Source organism: Bidens hawaiensis, unplaced genomic scaffold, assembly GCF_021521415.1.
Source record: "Bidens hawaiensis isolate Kalapana, Puna unplaced genomic scaffold, B.hawaiensis_p1.1 tig00041320_1, whole genome shotgun sequence".
NCBI classification, from domain to species: domain Eukaryota; kingdom Viridiplantae; phylum Streptophyta; class Magnoliopsida; order Asterales; family Asteraceae; genus Bidens; species Bidens hawaiensis.
Window position 1 is genome coordinate 6951 of NW_027497323.1, and position 19410 is coordinate 26360.

The window sequence follows — 19410 nt, forward strand, 5'->3', positions numbered from 1 at the left end:
TGTCACTTCTCATTGTTTTAACTTTCTTATTCAGTTTGTTCTCAATCATTGTCACACAACCCTTAATCAACTCTGTAGTCTCATCCATTGTACTCAGGAAATAAACCCAAGTATATCTTGAATAATCATCAATGATCACAAGACAATATCTTTTCTTCCCTATACTTGGCACACTTACAGGACCAAAGAGATCCATGTGAAGTAACTCAAGTACCTGATCAATTGAATTGATGAGTTTTGTTTTATGAGAAGATTTATGTTGCTTGCCTTTCTGACATGAACTACAATGATCTTCTAACTTGAAATCTCTTGTAGGTAACCCAATGACATGCTCACCCTTAACAAGTCTGTTCATATTCTTCATATTCACATGACATAGATTCCTGTGCCACAATCTTGACTCATTTTCAGTGGATTTGGAAACAAAGCATGTACCACCTCTTGAAACAGCTTCCTTCATGTTGAGCTCATATAGGTTGCCATTTCTAGGTGCCATCATCATAATCATTTCAGGTGGGATTACAAATTCAGGTTTTAAGATGAAACAGTGAGAATCATCAAAACCAACTTTGTAACCTTTATCACACATTTGTGATATGCTGAGCAGATTGTACTGCAGTCCTTTAACATGAAACAAATTGTCAAATGAAACCTTTCCATTTGTCAAAATTCCTTTCCCAACAATCTTTCATCCATTCTCATCACTTCCAAATGCCACAGGACCTTCAAACTTTTCTTCATAGTTAACAAGTGACCTTCTGTCACAAGTCATGTGCCTAGAACATCCACTATACATGTAGCATATGTCATTCAGTGGAGTGGACTGTTCCTGCACAAAAGAAAAGGTTTGATTAGTTAGGTGATGAAGTGCAAGTCATTTCAACTTGCAACTCATCAGTTTCAATTTTAGTGGCTGCACTAGAAGTGAGTGTTGTTGGTTCAGGATCTTCATGAGTCAACTCAATATTGTTTGAGTTATCAGTTTCATATCCACACCCTCTTGGAGTTTTTACAAATGAGGTTGTGACTTGTGATTCTTCTGATGCATTGTCATCCTCTTGAACTACATAATCCTTCTTTTCTGAGTAATCTCATACATCAGTAGTTCTTCCCACTTCTGTCTTAACCTTAGGTTTCCAAAGAAATCCTTCTAGTTCATATCCATGTTTTAACAAGAACTTCTCGTCACCTGTCAGCTTTGTTGATTTCTTTCTTGAGAAGACACCTTTGTTTTTTGTCTTTCTACTGCTAGGTGAGCCTTGAGAGCTATCAGACTTTACTGATTGTGTATCCTTGCTTGGAATAATTCTTAATGGCTGAACACCCCTTTTTACAGCCTTCTTATACTTCTTAGGAGACTTGCTTCTCCTTACTGATTTTGTCATAGATTTCTTTGTTTTGACATCAGTTTTCATTTCATTCCTTATCTTCTCATTTGATTTCAGATCATCTTCATCTATGGTCTCATTTTCACACACCTTTCCTTTTCCCAGGTATGCATCATACTTCTGCTTGTACAAAACAAAGTCTTGTCGTTACTTTGTTTTATCTGGGACATGAAAGGGTTTGAATTCGAATCTCTCATTACATGAGTCAGTGTGATGACCATACTCATCACACTTTTTGCACCATACCTTTCCTTTATATTTTTCATGTTCACTTGCTTTCTTGAATCTTTCACTTGGTTTAGGTGCTTTGACTCCAAGTGTCTTTTGAGTCTTCAAACTATCAAAATCAATTGACAAAGACAATTTTCACCATAATCATAGGTTCAACCTTGCTTTTGACAAAGTATTTCCTAAAACACTCACTTTCCAGCTTGCCTACTTTCGTTTTCAAATCATTGATAATTTCATTTTAAGTCAACAGTAGGAGCAGAATGTACCTGAGATGATGATTCAACTTCTTTTTCAATAAAGGCCATGAATGCCACATTTGCCCTCTTTATATCATCAGCAATGTCTTCTTCATGATTGCTCCAATCAAAATTACGTTCATGTTGTGTAGTCATAGCCACATTTCCTTGATTTCTGGGTTGATTTTGGTTGGCTGGGACAGAGTTGTTTTGAACAGTTTGAAGGTTTTGATTGTTGTTCCTTTGAAAACCTTGATTCTGTTGCATACTTTGATGTTGATTGTTCATTTGAGGCTGGAAGTTGTTGATGTTGGGATTGTAGTTGTTGAAGTTGTTGTTATTGAATCTTGGCTGATTTTGTTGGTATTGCTGCTGACCTCTTGGCTGTTGATTCTGGAACTGATTTATCTGAAAGTTTCTTGGTTGATTGCATTCTCTTGCAAAATGTTCAGGCTGTTGACAATTGTAGCAAATTGCTTTTGACTTGTCAAAACCAATCCTGACATTAGGACCAGAAACTAGAGACCTACCAGTTCTGTTATACAACCTTTTACTTCTCAAAGCTAACATGGCAGCTTGCCATTTCAAATCCATGTCTTCCAAATCATCTGCATCAATTTGCTCCAAATCATCTTAAACAATGCTTGTATGAACCATGTTCTTTGCCACAAAAGCATTAAAAGACTCAGTGAGCATAGATAGAAATCCATGATAATCAGATCCATGACTTCCATTGCCACCAACAAAGGTGTATGTCCACTAGCCATTGAGGCTGAATCATTGTCTTCCAGGAGTTGGACATTGAACCTTGTTTGGTTTTATGAGTTGCTTGAACTACCACCAACAAAAGCCTTAGGTGTATCAACACCATGCTCATTTGGTTCTTCAATGATGGGAATCTGTTGTTGGTTTTTGGTTGACAAGTTCCCCATAGGTGCAATGAGAGCATTGGTTACTTGAAAACATGGCTTCTCTTCTTTGATCATTTCATTTTCAATCATTTCTATTTCTGCAGCCTGAAGGAAGCATACCACATCATCCAACTTCAAATCATTGAAATTGGGCTTTTGAAGGATGAATTTGCAGGCAGTGTACCATTCCTTAGGCATTGAGTTGAGCAGCTTGGTATTCAGGTCAAAATCATTCATGACATAATCAATTGTTATTAGATCGTTCACAATAGCTAAGAATCTTTCAAGGATTGACTTCAATCTCTCTCCATCCTTGTATTTGAACCTCTCCAACTGTTGCTTCAATCTTTGTTTCTTTATGTTCTTCAACTCATTATTCCCTTCATACATCTCAAGGATGGCATCATACATTGCCTTGGCAGTTGTATGATGTGCCACCTTGGTTAAAATATCCCAAGACAGTCATAGCTTAATCATAGCTAAGGCCCTGTCATCTATCTTTCTCAATCTTCCACGCACAGCAACAGTTGCATTTGCATTTGCACCTTCATTGTTGTCCCGTGGTCCATTCTTGATTGAATTCCACATATCCGCATCATTATAGCAGACTGCTGCCTCAAATAAGATCTTCCATTTTGTGAAATTTTCCTGTCCAGAGAGTCTAGGAATCTTATTAGTAGACATTTCTTGTTCTTCGTAACCAGACAGTTTTTTAGGTAAAAAAAAGTTAATCAGTAAAAACGAGTTTTTGAAGATAATCTGATCTCAGAACCGTATCTGATGATTCTGATGAATCTGGTTAGAATAGAGCAATATTACGTAATAAAGATGTAAACTTTAACTAAAATAAGTGAAAGAAAACACCGATAATATGCAGATCCGGACTGAAATTGAAGAACAGAGCAGCTGACGTCACTTTTCAATGTAATAGTGCTTTGCTTACATCATTGTTCCTCAAATCTTCAATCAACAACACTATCTAACTAAAATAGCAGTGACCGTGCGTCTGATTCCACTTGTCAGGTCCCCAATTGTAGGTAGATCGATTACAAATTAAGTCATAACTCACACGATTTCTTGTTGACAAGAGAGTTAATGACGGGTTGCAATATTTAGAAAGAAAACCGTTTGATAAAGGCGGAATCAATAACAAACGATTTTGTTGCTGAGGAATCAAACAAAGTTAACTAACACACAAGATTCACTCAAAAGATTTCCATTTATATAAAGTTAATCATACAAATGATAAGCAATCTAGGGTTTCTTGATGGGAAAGTTTTGTCCGTACAATCCTAAGAACGGCCGTCACTTGACAAATACTCTTTCTATTATCGTATTCAGCCGCTCTCCTTAGGTGTGCCCTAAATATTCCGTTTATAGGCCTGACACCCAAGGATAGCTGTCATTCCCTCTAGAAACCCTAAATATATCATACATATCCAAATTACATATTCAAAATAATCCTAAGTGTAAAACAAGTCTTTCGGGTAGGCTTTGTAGAAGTAAACTTCTCCGAGTAGACTTTGTGCTCTGCCTGCCTTGTTTAGACTTGGTAACCTTGAAGTGTGCCCGGGAACAGTTTTCTGGGTATGCTTTACTTGGAAAATACTCACCGGGTAGACTTCAATCTTCCTGATTGTATCAGACTTTGCCCGATATAACCTTACTAGCAACCTTGTTCTTCAATGATCCTTTCAACTCTTTGCTTGGAAATAGCTTATTAGCAAAGTGTGCTTGGTAGCACTGTACCCTACTTGAGTTGAACCTTGCCCGATGATACTTAAGATAATTCATTATACATTAAAGCATACTTGGACCACTGCATTATTAATGAATACCTTGCCCGGTCTTCCAATCACTTGGCTTCATGAGCTTGGTTAGCCAAGAGTTTACTCTGAAGTAAACCTTACTCGGCTATGAAGAACAAACATGCTTGATATAGTGAACCTTGCCCGGCTATACACACAAGAGTGAACTCTGCCCGGATGTCCACTAAAGAAGACTTCTAGAAGATAACCTTTCCCGGAAGGCAAGATATCATGCCGGGCTAAGTAAAAGCTTGTTCGGAAGTCTAAGGTGCGCCCGGTTCCATACTTAGTCATTTCTGAGGAGGTTGAGAAGATTCCAATCTTCAATCTGATCAGTTTTGGATTAAATCTTGACTTAACAATCAGTCTCTAATACTATAGTCCCCAATGATCACTTTTTTGTAGTGTAAGTTAATTGTTGCCACTAAATGGCATTTAATTTGTAGTGATATAAAAGTGATGTGTAATAAATCAAATATATAGTATCCTATTACAGTATATTATAATAATACCATAATGATTAAGTGTCTTATAAAGTTTAAAGTTAGGAAACTCAAGTGTTAAGTGTCACAATAAGTTATGCTACAATGAAATTCTATCGAATAAGCGTACTATAAAACTGATGGTTTGTAACTCATATATAAAGTTTCCTATTACAGTGTATTACAATAACACCAAAATGGTTAAACGTCATGTAAATGTTAAAATTATAAGACCCAAGTGTCTAGTGTTATATTAAGTTAAGTTATAATAAAACTCTAGCGAATAAGCGTCTTATAAAACATATGTTTTATGACTACAATATCAAGTTTCCTATTACGATGTATTATAATAATATCATAATGATTAAGCGTCCTATAAATGTTAAAGTTATAAGACTCAAGTGTCAAGTGTCCTATTAAGTTATGTTATAATAAAACTCTAGCGAATAACCGTCCTATCAACCAGATGTTTTATGACTAAAATATAAAATGTCCTATTACGGGGTATTATAATAACACCACAATGATTATGCGTCTTATAAAGGTTAAAGTTATATGACCATAGTGTAAAATGTCCTATTAAGTTATGTTCTTATATGACTTCGACTATAAAGGGTCCTATAACACCGAACATTTAAGACTTAGCTACAAAGTGTCCAATTAACTTATGTTATAATAAGACCTCCAGAGATAAAGTGTTCTATTACATTACCACATAATGGGACACCAACATCTACATGTCTTATAGATTACTTTATTAGGATTTACACAATAAGTGTCTTATTAAGTTATATGATAATACGACCCAAAGAATCATCCATCCTATTAAATAACATTTTAGGACATCAGCTCTATAGCGGTATATTGTAAAAAGACCCCGTATTTTCATTTGTCCTATTAAATAAATTTGAGGACCCTATTTTAAAAGCGTCCCAAACAAAAGGTCCTAAAAAGCCTTTTTTGTTATAGTGAGAACAGATCCTAAAGTCATAATATTCTTATATTTAACATAAGTTAAAGTATAAGAAAAGTCAAATATAGCAAAACCTAAACCAACCCGGTTCGTGTCACGAAAACCAACACAAAAACGTTAAAAATGAGTGTTTTTAAGAAATCGATAACAAAAATGAAAACCATATCATTTTTATTGGAAAACTAATAAAATACAATTAAAAAGTATATAAAAAGTGTTTGTGAAAATTTAAAACTAAAATTTTCACAAAATGACAACCGGTTCGTTTTTAAGTCCAAAACCGACTAAGATAAAGTCAAAATAATAAATAAATTAAAAACTTAAAATTTCCAAAATACTCCAGCAACTAAAAGGAATAATTTTATAAATTATTATAATTAATTTAAATCATTAAATAAAACAATTATTGGCTGATTATTACTTGTTTATATTCTAAGTGTTTATATAATTATAAGTTAGTAATTTTTATGTGTTGTGTGATTGTGTGAACTTTTAGATTAACATTATATATATATATATATAAGTATATATATAAATAGTAAACCAATTTTTGGTCAAACCCGAACATAAAATTAACGAACGTGTACTAATATAGGACACGAGCAATTGGACACTTACCAAAATCGAATGTGAGTTCTTCCTCCGAAAATCATATTGTATATCTAAATTCGTATTTATATATATGTTTTGAAAGCGCATTATACTTTACAAATTGTCGTTATTGTGGGATGAATCAATTTGGTTAAATAACTGTTAACCGAATTAAGGGCACATAAATGTTGGTAGATCTATCAGGATGACCCCCCCCCCCCACTTCCATTCACGTTGAGTTAAAAGTGGGAATATTTTGAGTATGGTACGTTTCGAGTTATCAAATTGGTAGTCATACACGCGTTGTACTCTTAGCTAGTTTACAACTAACGTTTTTTGTGCTTAAAGGTAAAATGCGGGTTTCGTTATTGTGTTGTACCGTGTACAGATCGGTATTGTTGGGGGTATAATAGTCGTACACTATTATATTTATGTGTTGTTTATATATAAATTGTCTATATTTATATGATAAGTTTTTCTCGAGAATAACTCACCAACATTTGTGTTGACTCAAATTTTATTTAAAAATGTTTTACAGATAAATGAAGATTTCGCAAGAAGGCGTGGAGCAAGGCGTAGGTGTTTGAATAAGAGAAATGTGTGGGACCGTAATGTAGTTTTTATAATAAAAACTATGTAAAATCTGATATTTAAATAATGTGTTTAATATTATATATTAAACATCGTGTTATTATGATTGACTATCGGTTAAAAAAAACTGTCCCTCCCGAAAACTTGTTTAGTTGTAAAGACTTCCGCTGAAATTATCATTATGAGGTTTTCGGTGTGTGACAGAGGATGATTCAACTCATTATGAAATCAATGTCGCCAAACTAGCTGAAGCATTGTTCAAGGACGAAATGGATGCTGAGGAAAGGCGAAAAGAAAAGGAGAATGGAGAAAGCACCAAGAAGGACAACAAGATCAAGAAATTGATTGTTCGATGGAAGAAATAAGAATCTTAGTAGTTGTAGAAAATGCAATTGTAATAAAATGTCGTGTAATCTTGTAACAACATAAATAAGAGATATATTTAAATTTCCTCGAAACCAGTAATGTGATTTTTAAAGAATTATGTCAAAAAAAGATTGCACACACTCTCAAGATAATTCTTTCAGTTCATCTGGAAGTGATAGAGTATTAGCTAGGAGATAAAGGAAAGGTCAAGGTGGACGAAATCCAAAAAGGTAACTATCACCAAAGTCCACGATCTGTAATATAATTAACAAAGATTAAAAGAACTGAACCTAAGAAAGAGAATTAGTGAAATTCTCATGGTCTGCATGAACATAAGAGGTAGTAGATATACAACAAGAAAGCATTGATGTCTCACAAGAACCTCATCAACCATCATGAAAATACGTGGAAAATGATACAGGGGAATTATCATTTCATATGATTATCTCAAACATCAAATTCCCAAACAAAGAATAAACAACTAGATTGTGTCATTACGAGACGAACAACCTCGAAATCCCCTCAAAATGCGACATACTTAATTAAACATTTTATCAAAAAAAAAAATTCAATCTTTTGTACTTGTATCCATTGTTCAGTGTCGCACATCTGTTGCAAACATTAAATCATTAGTATATAAATAAGAATTTCGTTCATACTAAAATCTATTATGTTTACAGAATGTCTAACCCAAACAATCAAGGAAATAATAATGAAGCTTCAGTTCAAAGAAGCAACAAGGATATGACAAAACCTGCACAGGAGATTCCTGAGTAGTATCTGGTCAAAATTCAAGAAATGATTCATAATGCAATGACGTCTCTCATCGATGCAATGGAAGAATGGTCTCACAAAAGTAAAATTTAACATTTAAACAATACTGTTAGAACCCGCCCATATCGAAATCCTTCTCATCAAGAAGAAAGTGTTCATAGCTCCAATGTTGAGAACAAATTCAATCATAAATTCAAGAAATAATTAGTAATCCAAGGATGTAGTTTCAAGAACTTCAAAGCCTATGGACCAAAATAATTCTATAACGATAAAGGTGCCATATCAACTTTACGATGGCTTGAGGAGATCGAGTCAATCGTCATCATCAGTCAATGTATTGAGATTCAAAAGATTCAATACTCTTCTCAACACTTTGAAGGTGAAGCTTTGGAATGGTGGAATACCCTGCTCATGTCAAAGGGTAGAGAAACTATGTACCAATTAAAGTGTGAAGCATACAAAGAACTTGTGCTACAAAAGTACTGCCCATTGCAGTAAACCGATCTTATTCAAACTAAGTTTTTGAACCACAAGGTGGAAGGCACTAATCTCAAGGATTACAATACTAAGTTTCATGAGTATTGTAGATTGGTACCACACTTGGTAACACCCGAATTCAACAAAGTAACTCGCTATATTTTTAGGTTTACCTCGGGAAATTAGAGACATGGTGAGATCTCATTTGCCTCAAACCGCTTATTCAGCCATGGAATTAGCCAGTTATCTTATGAATGGTCTTATCAGAAATCAAGAAGAAGATAAGAATGGCAAAGAAAAGAAAGAAGAACCCGAGGAAAAGAAAACGAAGAAAAACAAAGAAAAGGAGGAATGGTCGTTTATATTCACAAGACCAATCTGTCAGAACTGTGGCAGAAAACGTTATGGAAAGTGTTTACGACCAACCAAGAATATTCCATTAGTAACATGCACCTTTTGCAAGAAGCTCGCTCATTCGGAAGAAAATTGCAAAAGGAAAACAGTTGTATGTTTCAGTTAAGGAGAAAACAGACACTTCAGCTCAGAATGTCCGCAAAAGACAAGCAACACAAGTGAAAGCGGTGCTAAGAAAAGAAAAGCTATAATAAATATGTTAAACGCACAAGGAGCATCTGACAATCAAGAATATAAGAAAATAGAGTATGTCAAATGAATGTTCAAGATCCAAAAGCATTAGAAATAACTAATAGTTTAGTTAACTCTTGTAAACTGTTTGCAATCTCGTTTTAAACGAGAAATTTTGTAATCATATAAGGGTATTTAAATCCCTAATGTATATAAAGAAAAATATTAGCATACAGATCGTGTCTTTACACAAGAATACTTATATACAAAGGAAAATAGATAGTTAAATTTCGAAATACAAGAAACTATGTTATTCAATAATCTTCATCTATAGAAAGATGAAATGAATAAACTAAACTAGGACATAAGAACGTGTCTACTCAAAGAGAATAAGTTATCCGAACTTTGAACGTTCAAGAGTATAATTAATAGAAATAAATAGAAGGAATCTGTCAAGATCATGAAGTAAAGGATATCATTACTCGAGTATGAATATCTTGAATCTTATCAAGATGAATAAATCAAAAGGATTCCATAGACTGTATCCAAGATGCAATCTAGTTAACATCAGTAAATGTTTAGAATACAAAAGGTAAGGTAAATAGTTAAACACAACTGGCCACTGTGCTTAGCAATTTACAATTACTTATGAAATTCTGGACTATTAACTGAATACATCATCCAAAGATGTGAGTTAACCACAAATCAAAAATTGCAACCTTTCAAACAGTTCAAGATAACCCAAGCAACAGATTAAAAGAATCTGATAGCAAATCGATAGGCAAGAAATCACTCACAACGAATCTCGAGGACGAGATTCATTCCAAGGTAGGGAGGATGTAACATCCCAAAATTTTAATCAAAATTTTTGCAACTTAATAAAGTTGAAGGGTCAAAAATATTCCCAAGATAAGTAATGAGAAAAATTTAAATAAGGAAAATAAAAAGAAAATAAAGAAGTAAAAATATTCCATAAAAGAAATCTATCCCATGTAAAGCAAATGGGACAAAGAATCCATCCCACATATAAAGATGGAAGAAAGTGGAAGCATTCCACATGAGTATAAATAAGGAAGATAAAACTCATCCCATATGGAAAGTCGGAAATAAATGGAAGCTCTTTATAAGAGATGGAGTTTCCATAGTAATATTTTTTTATGCTTAGAATGCACCAAGTGGTCCTAACGTAGGGTACAGAGCACCTGACGCGCACGGGCTCGGGCGACGGCAACGGCGAAGGGCGCAATGTGGCACTTTGATGGCGCACTTCGCACGCTCGCATCGCTGTCGCGAGCCGTCTTATTGTTATTGGAAAGTTAAAGCTAGGACAAAACATGACAAGTTAATACAGTAAAATGATTAAAATGAAAATTCTGATATCGTAACCCATCGCGATACGCGATGGGCATAGCCAAGGAGCCATCATGATACGCAATGGGCATCTCACCAAATCTTAGAAAGGGCGGTGTCGCGATACGCTATGGTCCAAGACTTTAAGCCATCGTGATACACAATGACGTGGTCTGACAAATCATGACACGTGTCCACCACGTGGCAGACGTGGCAGGCCACGTGGCGACATATGGTACTCTCTGATCTACATGAGTCATCGCGATGCATGATGACCATAAGAAAGGGTCCATCGCGTATCGCGATGGAACCCGAAATCAGCTATAAAATGAAGGGGTTCACAAAACATTCCCATCACACCAAAACTTTGTCTCTCTAGAATAACTCTCTCTCTCTCTCTATCTCTACCTTGTTTTATGTGACGAACCTCATAATGCGTGCCAAATACTCGACGACCGGGGCACCTCGTTTTGTGTGCTGAATCTTGTAAAGCGTGTTGAGCCTCATAAAGCGTGCCAAACTCCGAAGTTCCGCTAATTAAAGCCCTAGTACGCGACATAGAGTAGAAGTGCTGCTCGTGCAAGATTAGGCATATAAACTCTGTATACCCGCATAAGGTAGGGCTTCTGCCTAAGTTATTATATTATTTTATTTCAAGACTTAGACCCTAGTTTGGGGTATAGCCTAGACCTTGATAAAAATTTATAAATGCAAAGGTTAAGATAAAATAATGTTTCTCTAAATTAAGAAATATAATATAGAAGAGGATAGTCAAAATAAAAATCATAAGATTTTATATATCAAGGTTATAGACAAATAACGTTTCTTCTTGAAGAAAAAACATATCATAGACATTTTTTCTTAAAGAAGAAACATAGCACGTGATTAGCAAATAAAGAGAAGAAATTCATGTCCAAAATATTTTATTCAAACAAATGATCAATCAAATTTTAAAGCTATCAAAACCAGACTAAAGGTCTGTAGCCGGATTAAGAGAAACTTCGGGTATTTATATAATCCTATTTTATTATAGGTTAATCAATCATTCATTCATAAAGGTTTTCAAACGAAATCACCACATCGTTCAGAACAGACAATCACAGGTGAATACGTTAAACATTTTCAATCAGTCAAGATAAATGAGTTGTTTATCTTAAACAAATCAGTCAAATATTTTTAGAGAGATTACGTGATCTCTAATTTTTACAAGATAGAGAATAAAAACAACTCCGACCGAGTACACATGTTTCTGGATCCAAACATAATTAATCTAGTCTATCAATCAAGGCTACATGGCCACAAACTAGAGATCATAATAAAAGTTCTGCAATGGGCATCAGTTTCCGGAGAACCGTAATTGTGTGTGTATTGCAGTGGCCCAAATCCCAGAAAAAGAGACATTTCTGCTGAGATTGTTCAAGAAAACTATCTTGTTAGTCAAAGAAAAATTTATAAAATGTTTTTAGAGCCAACGATTCACCAGCATATCACTGACGTATTTTTTCCAACATTTCAGGAAATAAAGTTAGCACATGTAGCAAAGAATTATAACCATTTATGAAGTTAGATGCTCGCAAGGTAGAGATGACTAAGTTGTTAGTTATTAAAATATTGCAAACAATATTTAAGCAAGGTTTATAAATTATTCACTTGGATATTTATTATCCAAGAAGCTTTTCAAATAAATTAAATATTTTATTATTATAAATAAAGGTTTACAAATAAATTAATGTTTCAAAATATATGTTAATATTTTAATATAAAGTAAAACTTTCGCTAAATAACCACAGCTCTGATGTATTTACAAAACATGTACCAACTATAGTTCAAACGCCTAGGTCCTAAATCGGAGTGTGACATGTATGTTTTATATATTTTTCTAGTATATCTTAAATGTAAAACATCTTGTTTAAATTGGTATATTGGTGAAAACACAATGTGTAAATTGACGTCCATGTGTAAAAAACGATATGTGAATCGATAATTAAAGTGGTATGTTTGAAACATAATTGTGAAAAATTATATAAACTGTTGTGTGGTTGCAGTTTCAACATCTTATATCTACTTTTGATAATACAACCCCCACCCTGGATAGAAGAAGATTCGTGTAAACATGAAACTTGATTTTGGAACCCTCAACCATTCAATTTTCCACCGTCTTCTAGTTGCTTAACGAGTTTTATATAATATTCATCTGGACTAGTTTATTATAGTCATCTACAAGTCACACTATATTAATTTATTATGAACTAGATTATCCTAAGTTAACATATTCAACATCACCCATAACGTCCCTCCAAAAGCGAAAGCTTCAAAAGGGTATATTCAATGCCCTCAAATTCCATTGTGCAAAAAGCTAAAGTCAAAGCCGTTTATCGAATCTATACCTAAGAACATCTCCAACAGTTTTCAAACCAGTCACATCAGTTTTCTATAAAACAATATTTTTTACTCCAACAGTCAAACCATCTTTACATTTCCACATCATCACTTACTTTTATATTTTTTTAAATAAGATTTCTCAATACTATAAAATATTTAATTTTTATAATTATAATCTCACAATATCATTTTTACATTTTCACATCATCACTTCTTGTAACGTTTTTTTTTTCTTGGACTTCTTGTCATGTTTTTATATTCGAATTAAATGTTGTAAAATAAATAATAAAATCGTTTTTAAAAAATACACAAACAAAAAAATATGTCTTTTTGAAATAAATATAAAAAATATATATATATATATGTATAACATTTTAATATATTTCATAAATATAAATATAGATATATATATGTGTGAGGTGAAAGATGTGATGTTTGAGGCCCACAATGGTTGGTTTTTGGTTTGAACCAACCAATCCACTCCAATGGTTTAAGTGGTTTTTGGGTTGGTTTGAACCAACATAAACCAACCATTAGAGATGGTCTAACTATCCACTATGAGCTCAATAAATGTTTTTTCTCGTTTGACCCCTCGTTTATTTCATTTTATTCAACACATGTAATGCAGGTACTTGGTCGTTTATTTCATTTTATTCAACACATGTAATGCAGGTACTTGGTGAGCATGAAGTGCAAAGTTCAATTGTATAAATGGTCCTCAATGCAATACATTAATTATTAATTAATAATTATAAGAGAAACTCGTCTTCATGACACATTATTCATCTACCAAATAACCAAGAACCAGGATTGAGTAATATGTTATAATAGACTCACCATGTTCAATAAGAGTCCATGAGCTAACACAAACATTCTCCACAACTCACTTAAACCGCAAACCATCTAAGTCTTAGGCGGACTTCTCTTTTGTGTAAGATCTGACAACAAAAGCCAACCCCAAGATCACAAGAGGCACAACAAACTGCAATATCTTCACAATGAAATCTTGAGTCTTGTCCTGATTGTAGACCCTGTCGGCAGGCGCCACATACGCACGCTTCTTAGGAACAGTTGACTTGTCCACCTCACCAATGTAGTATTTGTGCATCATGTCTCTTGCCTCGTCACTGTGGCCCACATCCTCAAAATCATCGGTTGCATCTTTACCTGCAACAAACAGCAATCATCAGTGGCTGATATTATTACTATTATGAAAGTCACTTTCATAGGCATGAAAGATGAACAAGTTATCTCAAAGTTAAACTTACCAGTTGCTGCTAGCAGAACTTCGTCACCTCCGGGATGATCCTCCATAAATGGGGTCACATCATACACCTGGTGCACGTTAGGGTTATTAACACTTGATCATATCAATGATTTGAATCAAAACTTCTTGCCCCACTATGTTCTCTTTATTAAAATCCTATCACATTTGTTAAACCGGGAGCACACAAAAACTGGAAACAGGTTCGAGTTTTGATCAAACTGGATCGACTCTTTTAGTTTATTATTAATTTGACAAAATAAAAAACTGAATTACAAGGGGTTTAAATAGCCTACCAAACTTAACCTGCAAGAAAGTAAACAAAGAGTAACTTGACTTGAAGCTAATTCAAATATAAACGAAGACATTAGACATACATATACAGTATAAAAATTGAACTTAAAACTTAGCAAACAAATCTGAAACAAAATGATCTCTTTAGTCCCTTGATTTATGATCCCAGCCAAACCACCCCTTGTGCATTAACCGCATAGTTAGAGATGAAACCGTACAACCCTTATTGGCCGACTAGTAAGCGGAAGCTGCAGATCTGAAGCCTAACTTGTTAAGGGATATCATAGTCGTAAATCAGATAAAGTTAAGTTACTAGAGCACATGAATAATCACACCAAACACCAGTCAACCACAGGAATCCGATGAGTCGATTAAAGACTCAAAATCACACCGTCCAACGCAAGATCAACAAGCTAACTAACTAACAAACCTTTCCATCGATTATAAGCCAGCAGTCCTTGGTCTTGTTGTGTATGGAGACATCGCTGAACACAAAAGTTTTCGGATCTGACGCCATCGACACCTAAAAGATGAAAACGAAGAAATGGATGGTGTGATTGATTCTTTTATGAGTCTTGTGCACCCCTATGTTGACCTCTTGAATCTAATTACCAGATTTTCAAACCAAAACCACTACGTTATTCTCGGTATTTCATAATTCACTACTGTATTATTTTTCTGATAATGTGTAGGATTATCACAAATAAATACTTATAACAACCTGAATTTAGGGATTCAAAAGTTTTTATGGAAAATAGGTAATTAGTTTTTTTTTTTTTTTTTTTAGTGAAGTCTGATGTAAACAATTAGTGTGAAAGACGGGACCAATGACAACTATTTTATAATATATGATTATTATCGGAAAACTACAAAAAGACGGTATTATTAAAATCCAATTTATGTTTTTATATCTTATAGTGACGAGTCTTTAATGTGCACTAGGTCGGTGTTGTGTGTAACACACGGGTGAAAACTATAGAAAACTCAAAATATACATATATAAATTATATAATGTACATTAATGAATGTATAATTGCATATTTCTAAAAATACATAGATTAATAAAAAATAATGTGTATTTGTATTTTAAAATATAACAAAATAGAAAGTTGTGAATCTATACATATTATGGAAAGAGAAAACTAGTATCAATTCATCATTGCCGAGTTGGTAGGCTACAAACATTTTAAAAGCAATGTAATGGGTTTCATTCCCACCAACGACATATTTGTCATTTTATCATTTCGGTTCAAAACTGTAAATATGAAACAATTTTGATTAAACCAAATAGATAATGAAGTGGAATTTGTTAAATTGGAAACTTGTACACATGACATCCTATGTGGAGGGCCTAGTTGAATGACATGTGGACAATAAGTATTCTTTTAATGGTATAGTAAGATTAGGGATGAGTCTGTCCCAAATACCCGTACGCGTACCCATACATGTACATGTACCCTTACCGATTTAGTTTATTCGGTACGGGTATTGGTACTCATTTGTGTAGAATTTTGGTACATGTACAATCGGGTACATGTGCGGGTACGATACGGGTACATTTGGTATTTTGTACATGTTTGAAGTATATAAATGTTTAATTGGGATTCTTCATATTTAAGATATAAAATAAATTCTCCAACAATGTTATTGTTAAATAAGTACCAAACGTTTCTTCAAAATTAAATAATATAACATATAAAACTCGAACCAACAAATAAATCACTTAACGTAGGGGACCGAATTAGGGTTCTTCAATACTGTCTTATCATTAAATCGAAGGCCAATTTGGTACCTCTACTAATTTGGTATCCGTCACGTACCTATGAAAGTACCAATACTCGGACTAATACAGGATTTTTGTTACTCATACCAGTACATGTTTCAATATCTTCGAAGATTTGGAAATAAAAAAAGCAAATTGGTACAAAAACGGGTTTTGTGCCAAAATACTCGTACCATACCGAAAAATTTGGTACGAGTATTGGTACGTGTTTTTATTAATTTTTGGTCGAGTAAAATCGGGTAAAGGTACGGACACGAACACACGTACTGCTAAGTTAGATTAGATTATATTAGATTAGATTAGATTGTTGACCAAATAAACTTTATTAAGTTATGTGTATTTTAATAAAATATATTTTAACACATTACATTTATTTTTTCAATCGATAATTGTTAAATCTATTTTGAAACAACTATTAGCAAGTTCTATATACATAGGTGATAAGTGACAGAGAGAATTGAGGAAAAAGAGATTTATTTTTTCATTCATATCTCAATATGTAGTACAAAGCATCTATTTATAGGCTCAATACATTAAAACATAATAATAATTAATATAAAAGAGAAGTTAAGTACGAGTGAGGATGATTCAGACGAGAAATGATATTAGTACGAGAAGTAGATCTTAGTCATTGATTAATTGTAATCAATGGTCTAAAATTAAAATAGAAAATTTTTAATTAACAAGAATATTATTGACCCGGATTTTAACGTAAAGTGCAGTTCTATGTGAGTTTCTTAAAGTCAAAATGGAGTTATTAATAACATTTAATTGACATTTATTACCAATTAACTCAAAGTTAGAAATTAATTAATTAATTTGTTTTGATTTTATTTTTTATTAATTTATTAGGTTTGTTACCCGTATTACGTATGGGTGAAAAATAAAAAGAACATAATACATATGTGTATTTTATATAATTTAATGAATTGTAAATGCTATATTTATAAGAACAGATCATAATTAAATCTGATTAAACATGATAAAATTATTTGGATTTGGTCAATAAGAATAAGAAAAAAAAAGATATAAATCGTTTGAATCCTATACAGTTTGTATATTGTGAATTATGGAAAGCTCAACAATTTACTATAAATTTGGTTTTATACTTGACGAGAATGCATATTTATATATGTTAAGTCAACAAATCTAACACAATTAAGTGGAGTTGATAAACATCTTTAGTTTGAAACATAAGGTCTTGGGTTCAAGACCCGTATCATACGATAATTTATTTTTTCAAATTTTTACAAAGCTTTACTGCTATGGAAAACGGGTCATGGTTATAATAAGAAAATAGATCATAGGTCAAAATATAATAGGAAATAGCTGACATGACATCTACCTGGTAATCCTATGAGGAGTGACTAGTTGAATGTCATGTGAACAATACTCATCTTTTAATAGTATAGTTAGATTTTTTTAATCAAAAGTACTATAAATTAAACACAATAATATTTTCATTTATAATTCGTTAAATGCGTCAAATACCAAATCAATGTATAAACTATATTGATATCATCATGTATTGCCTACACAAATTCATGTAGTGTGTTGGTGGCATTACAATATGTATATGGAAATGTTATAAATGTAGGTTATTAATATTTTTGTCATGTATTATATTTAGTTTTATATGGAAAATAAAAAAAAATTCTTTTGTTATGTGTAGATTTATACGTGTACTGTGAGATGGTATTACAAATTTCCTACACAGGTTGTTAATTCTGTGTAGGCTTACAAATTTCTTACATATAGTGCTAGTCTATTTCATTTTCACCAATACATAATTAATACTAACCTATACATAACTCACATTCGCATACACAAATTGTTAGTTTATTTTATTTTCACTTATACATAACTTATATTTGCTTACATATAAAATTGATTAAAAATATTTAAATTAATAATAAAAAAATATTTGTAAGTTTTAAATTATTTATTAGTTAGAAGGATATAATAAAAAAATTAAAAGAAAAGAATACAGCTCTATTTACAATTAAAATAATAACTCTTTTTATAAATAATATGCATTATCATATTTATTTTGCTAATATAATAATTTAAAATTATATTAAATTAAATTCAATATATTATAATCTATTATACTATTAATAATACATGTGTTTCTTAATGAGTTTAGGTTTTTCTTTTCAAAGTTTCATGGTAGTTATTTTTTATTTTGGTTTCATTTCTGTTTTTGGTTTTTGTTCGGATTTAGTATTTATAAATTTGTTTCGTTTCAATTAGATTTTTTTTATAGTTTTTTAGGTGGGTTTAACGTTATTTAGTTTTTCGTTTTGGTTTTTACCATTTTTGTTTTTGGTTCGGTTTCAGATTTATCGGTTTTAGTTTTTAGTTTCATTTCGGTTTTTGTTTTATTGGTATTTAGTTTTATTTAGGTTTTGGTTTTGCTTTTGAATTTTTCAATTTAGTTTCCTTTCAATTTGTATTTAGTTTGTTTGGTGTTTGGTTTTAGTGCCTACTGAAAAATGAAAAAAATATGGAGGTTCACAAATTAAGTGAAAGGTTCACATGAGTTTCAACTTTCAAGTGTGTTGAAGTCAATGAAAAACTTTATATATATTTTTTGGATCTTTATAACCAGTAATAATGAATTCGTAATTGATAGAAACAATTTAAAAAGATAAGAACGTTGTATGTGTTACCCTTCATTTTTCTTCTTAGTTTAAAAGTGTATTAGTTTAGTTCTGGTTAACAAATCAATATGAAAAGGTATCTAATATGTCTGGGTTTCAACGGTTCTTTTCAAAATTGTATCGATTTGGTTTGGGTCATAACAGGTCAAATTAGAAGATATCGATTTGGTTAAGGTTAAAATGGGTCATTCTTAAGACGTAACGATTTGATTATGGTCGAAACATGTCATTTTAAAAAAGGTTCTGTTTGGTTCTAGTTCT

At 32.6% G+C, this 19410-nt stretch overlaps 1 protein-coding gene across 1 annotated transcript; it reads right to left on the reverse strand.

Annotated features, from left to right (window-relative positions):
- Window positions 1-13857: 13857 nt before the first annotated feature.
- LOC143592871 (cytochrome b5-like) lies at window positions 13858-15248 on the reverse strand. The gene is made up of 3 exons (XM_077072672.1): window positions 15134-15248; window positions 14414-14480; window positions 13858-14312 (listed from the first exon to the last, which is right to left on the reverse strand). The coding sequence occupies exons 1-3, from the start codon at window positions 15218-15220 to the stop codon at window positions 14056-14058; spliced, it is 411 nt and encodes a 136-aa protein (XP_076928787.1). The 5' UTR covers window positions 15221-15248; the 3' UTR covers window positions 13858-14055.
- Between the last annotated feature and the right edge of the window lie 4162 nt (window positions 15249-19410).

Excerpts from the sequence above, each read along its gene's own strand:
- LOC143592871 (XM_077072672.1), bottom strand. The coding sequence starts at position 15,220 with ATGGCGTCAGATCCGAAAACTTTTGTGTTCAGCGATGTCTCCATACAC. Across the intron at positions 14,481-15,133 it reads GGCTTATAATCGATGGAAAG|GTGTATGATGTGACCCCATT; the intron begins GTTTGTTAGTTA and ends AACGTGCACCAG. Across the intron at positions 14,313-14,413 it reads AGTTCTGCTAGCAGCAACTG|GTAAAGATGCAACCGATGAT; the intron begins GTAAGTTTAACT and ends TGTTTGTTGCAG.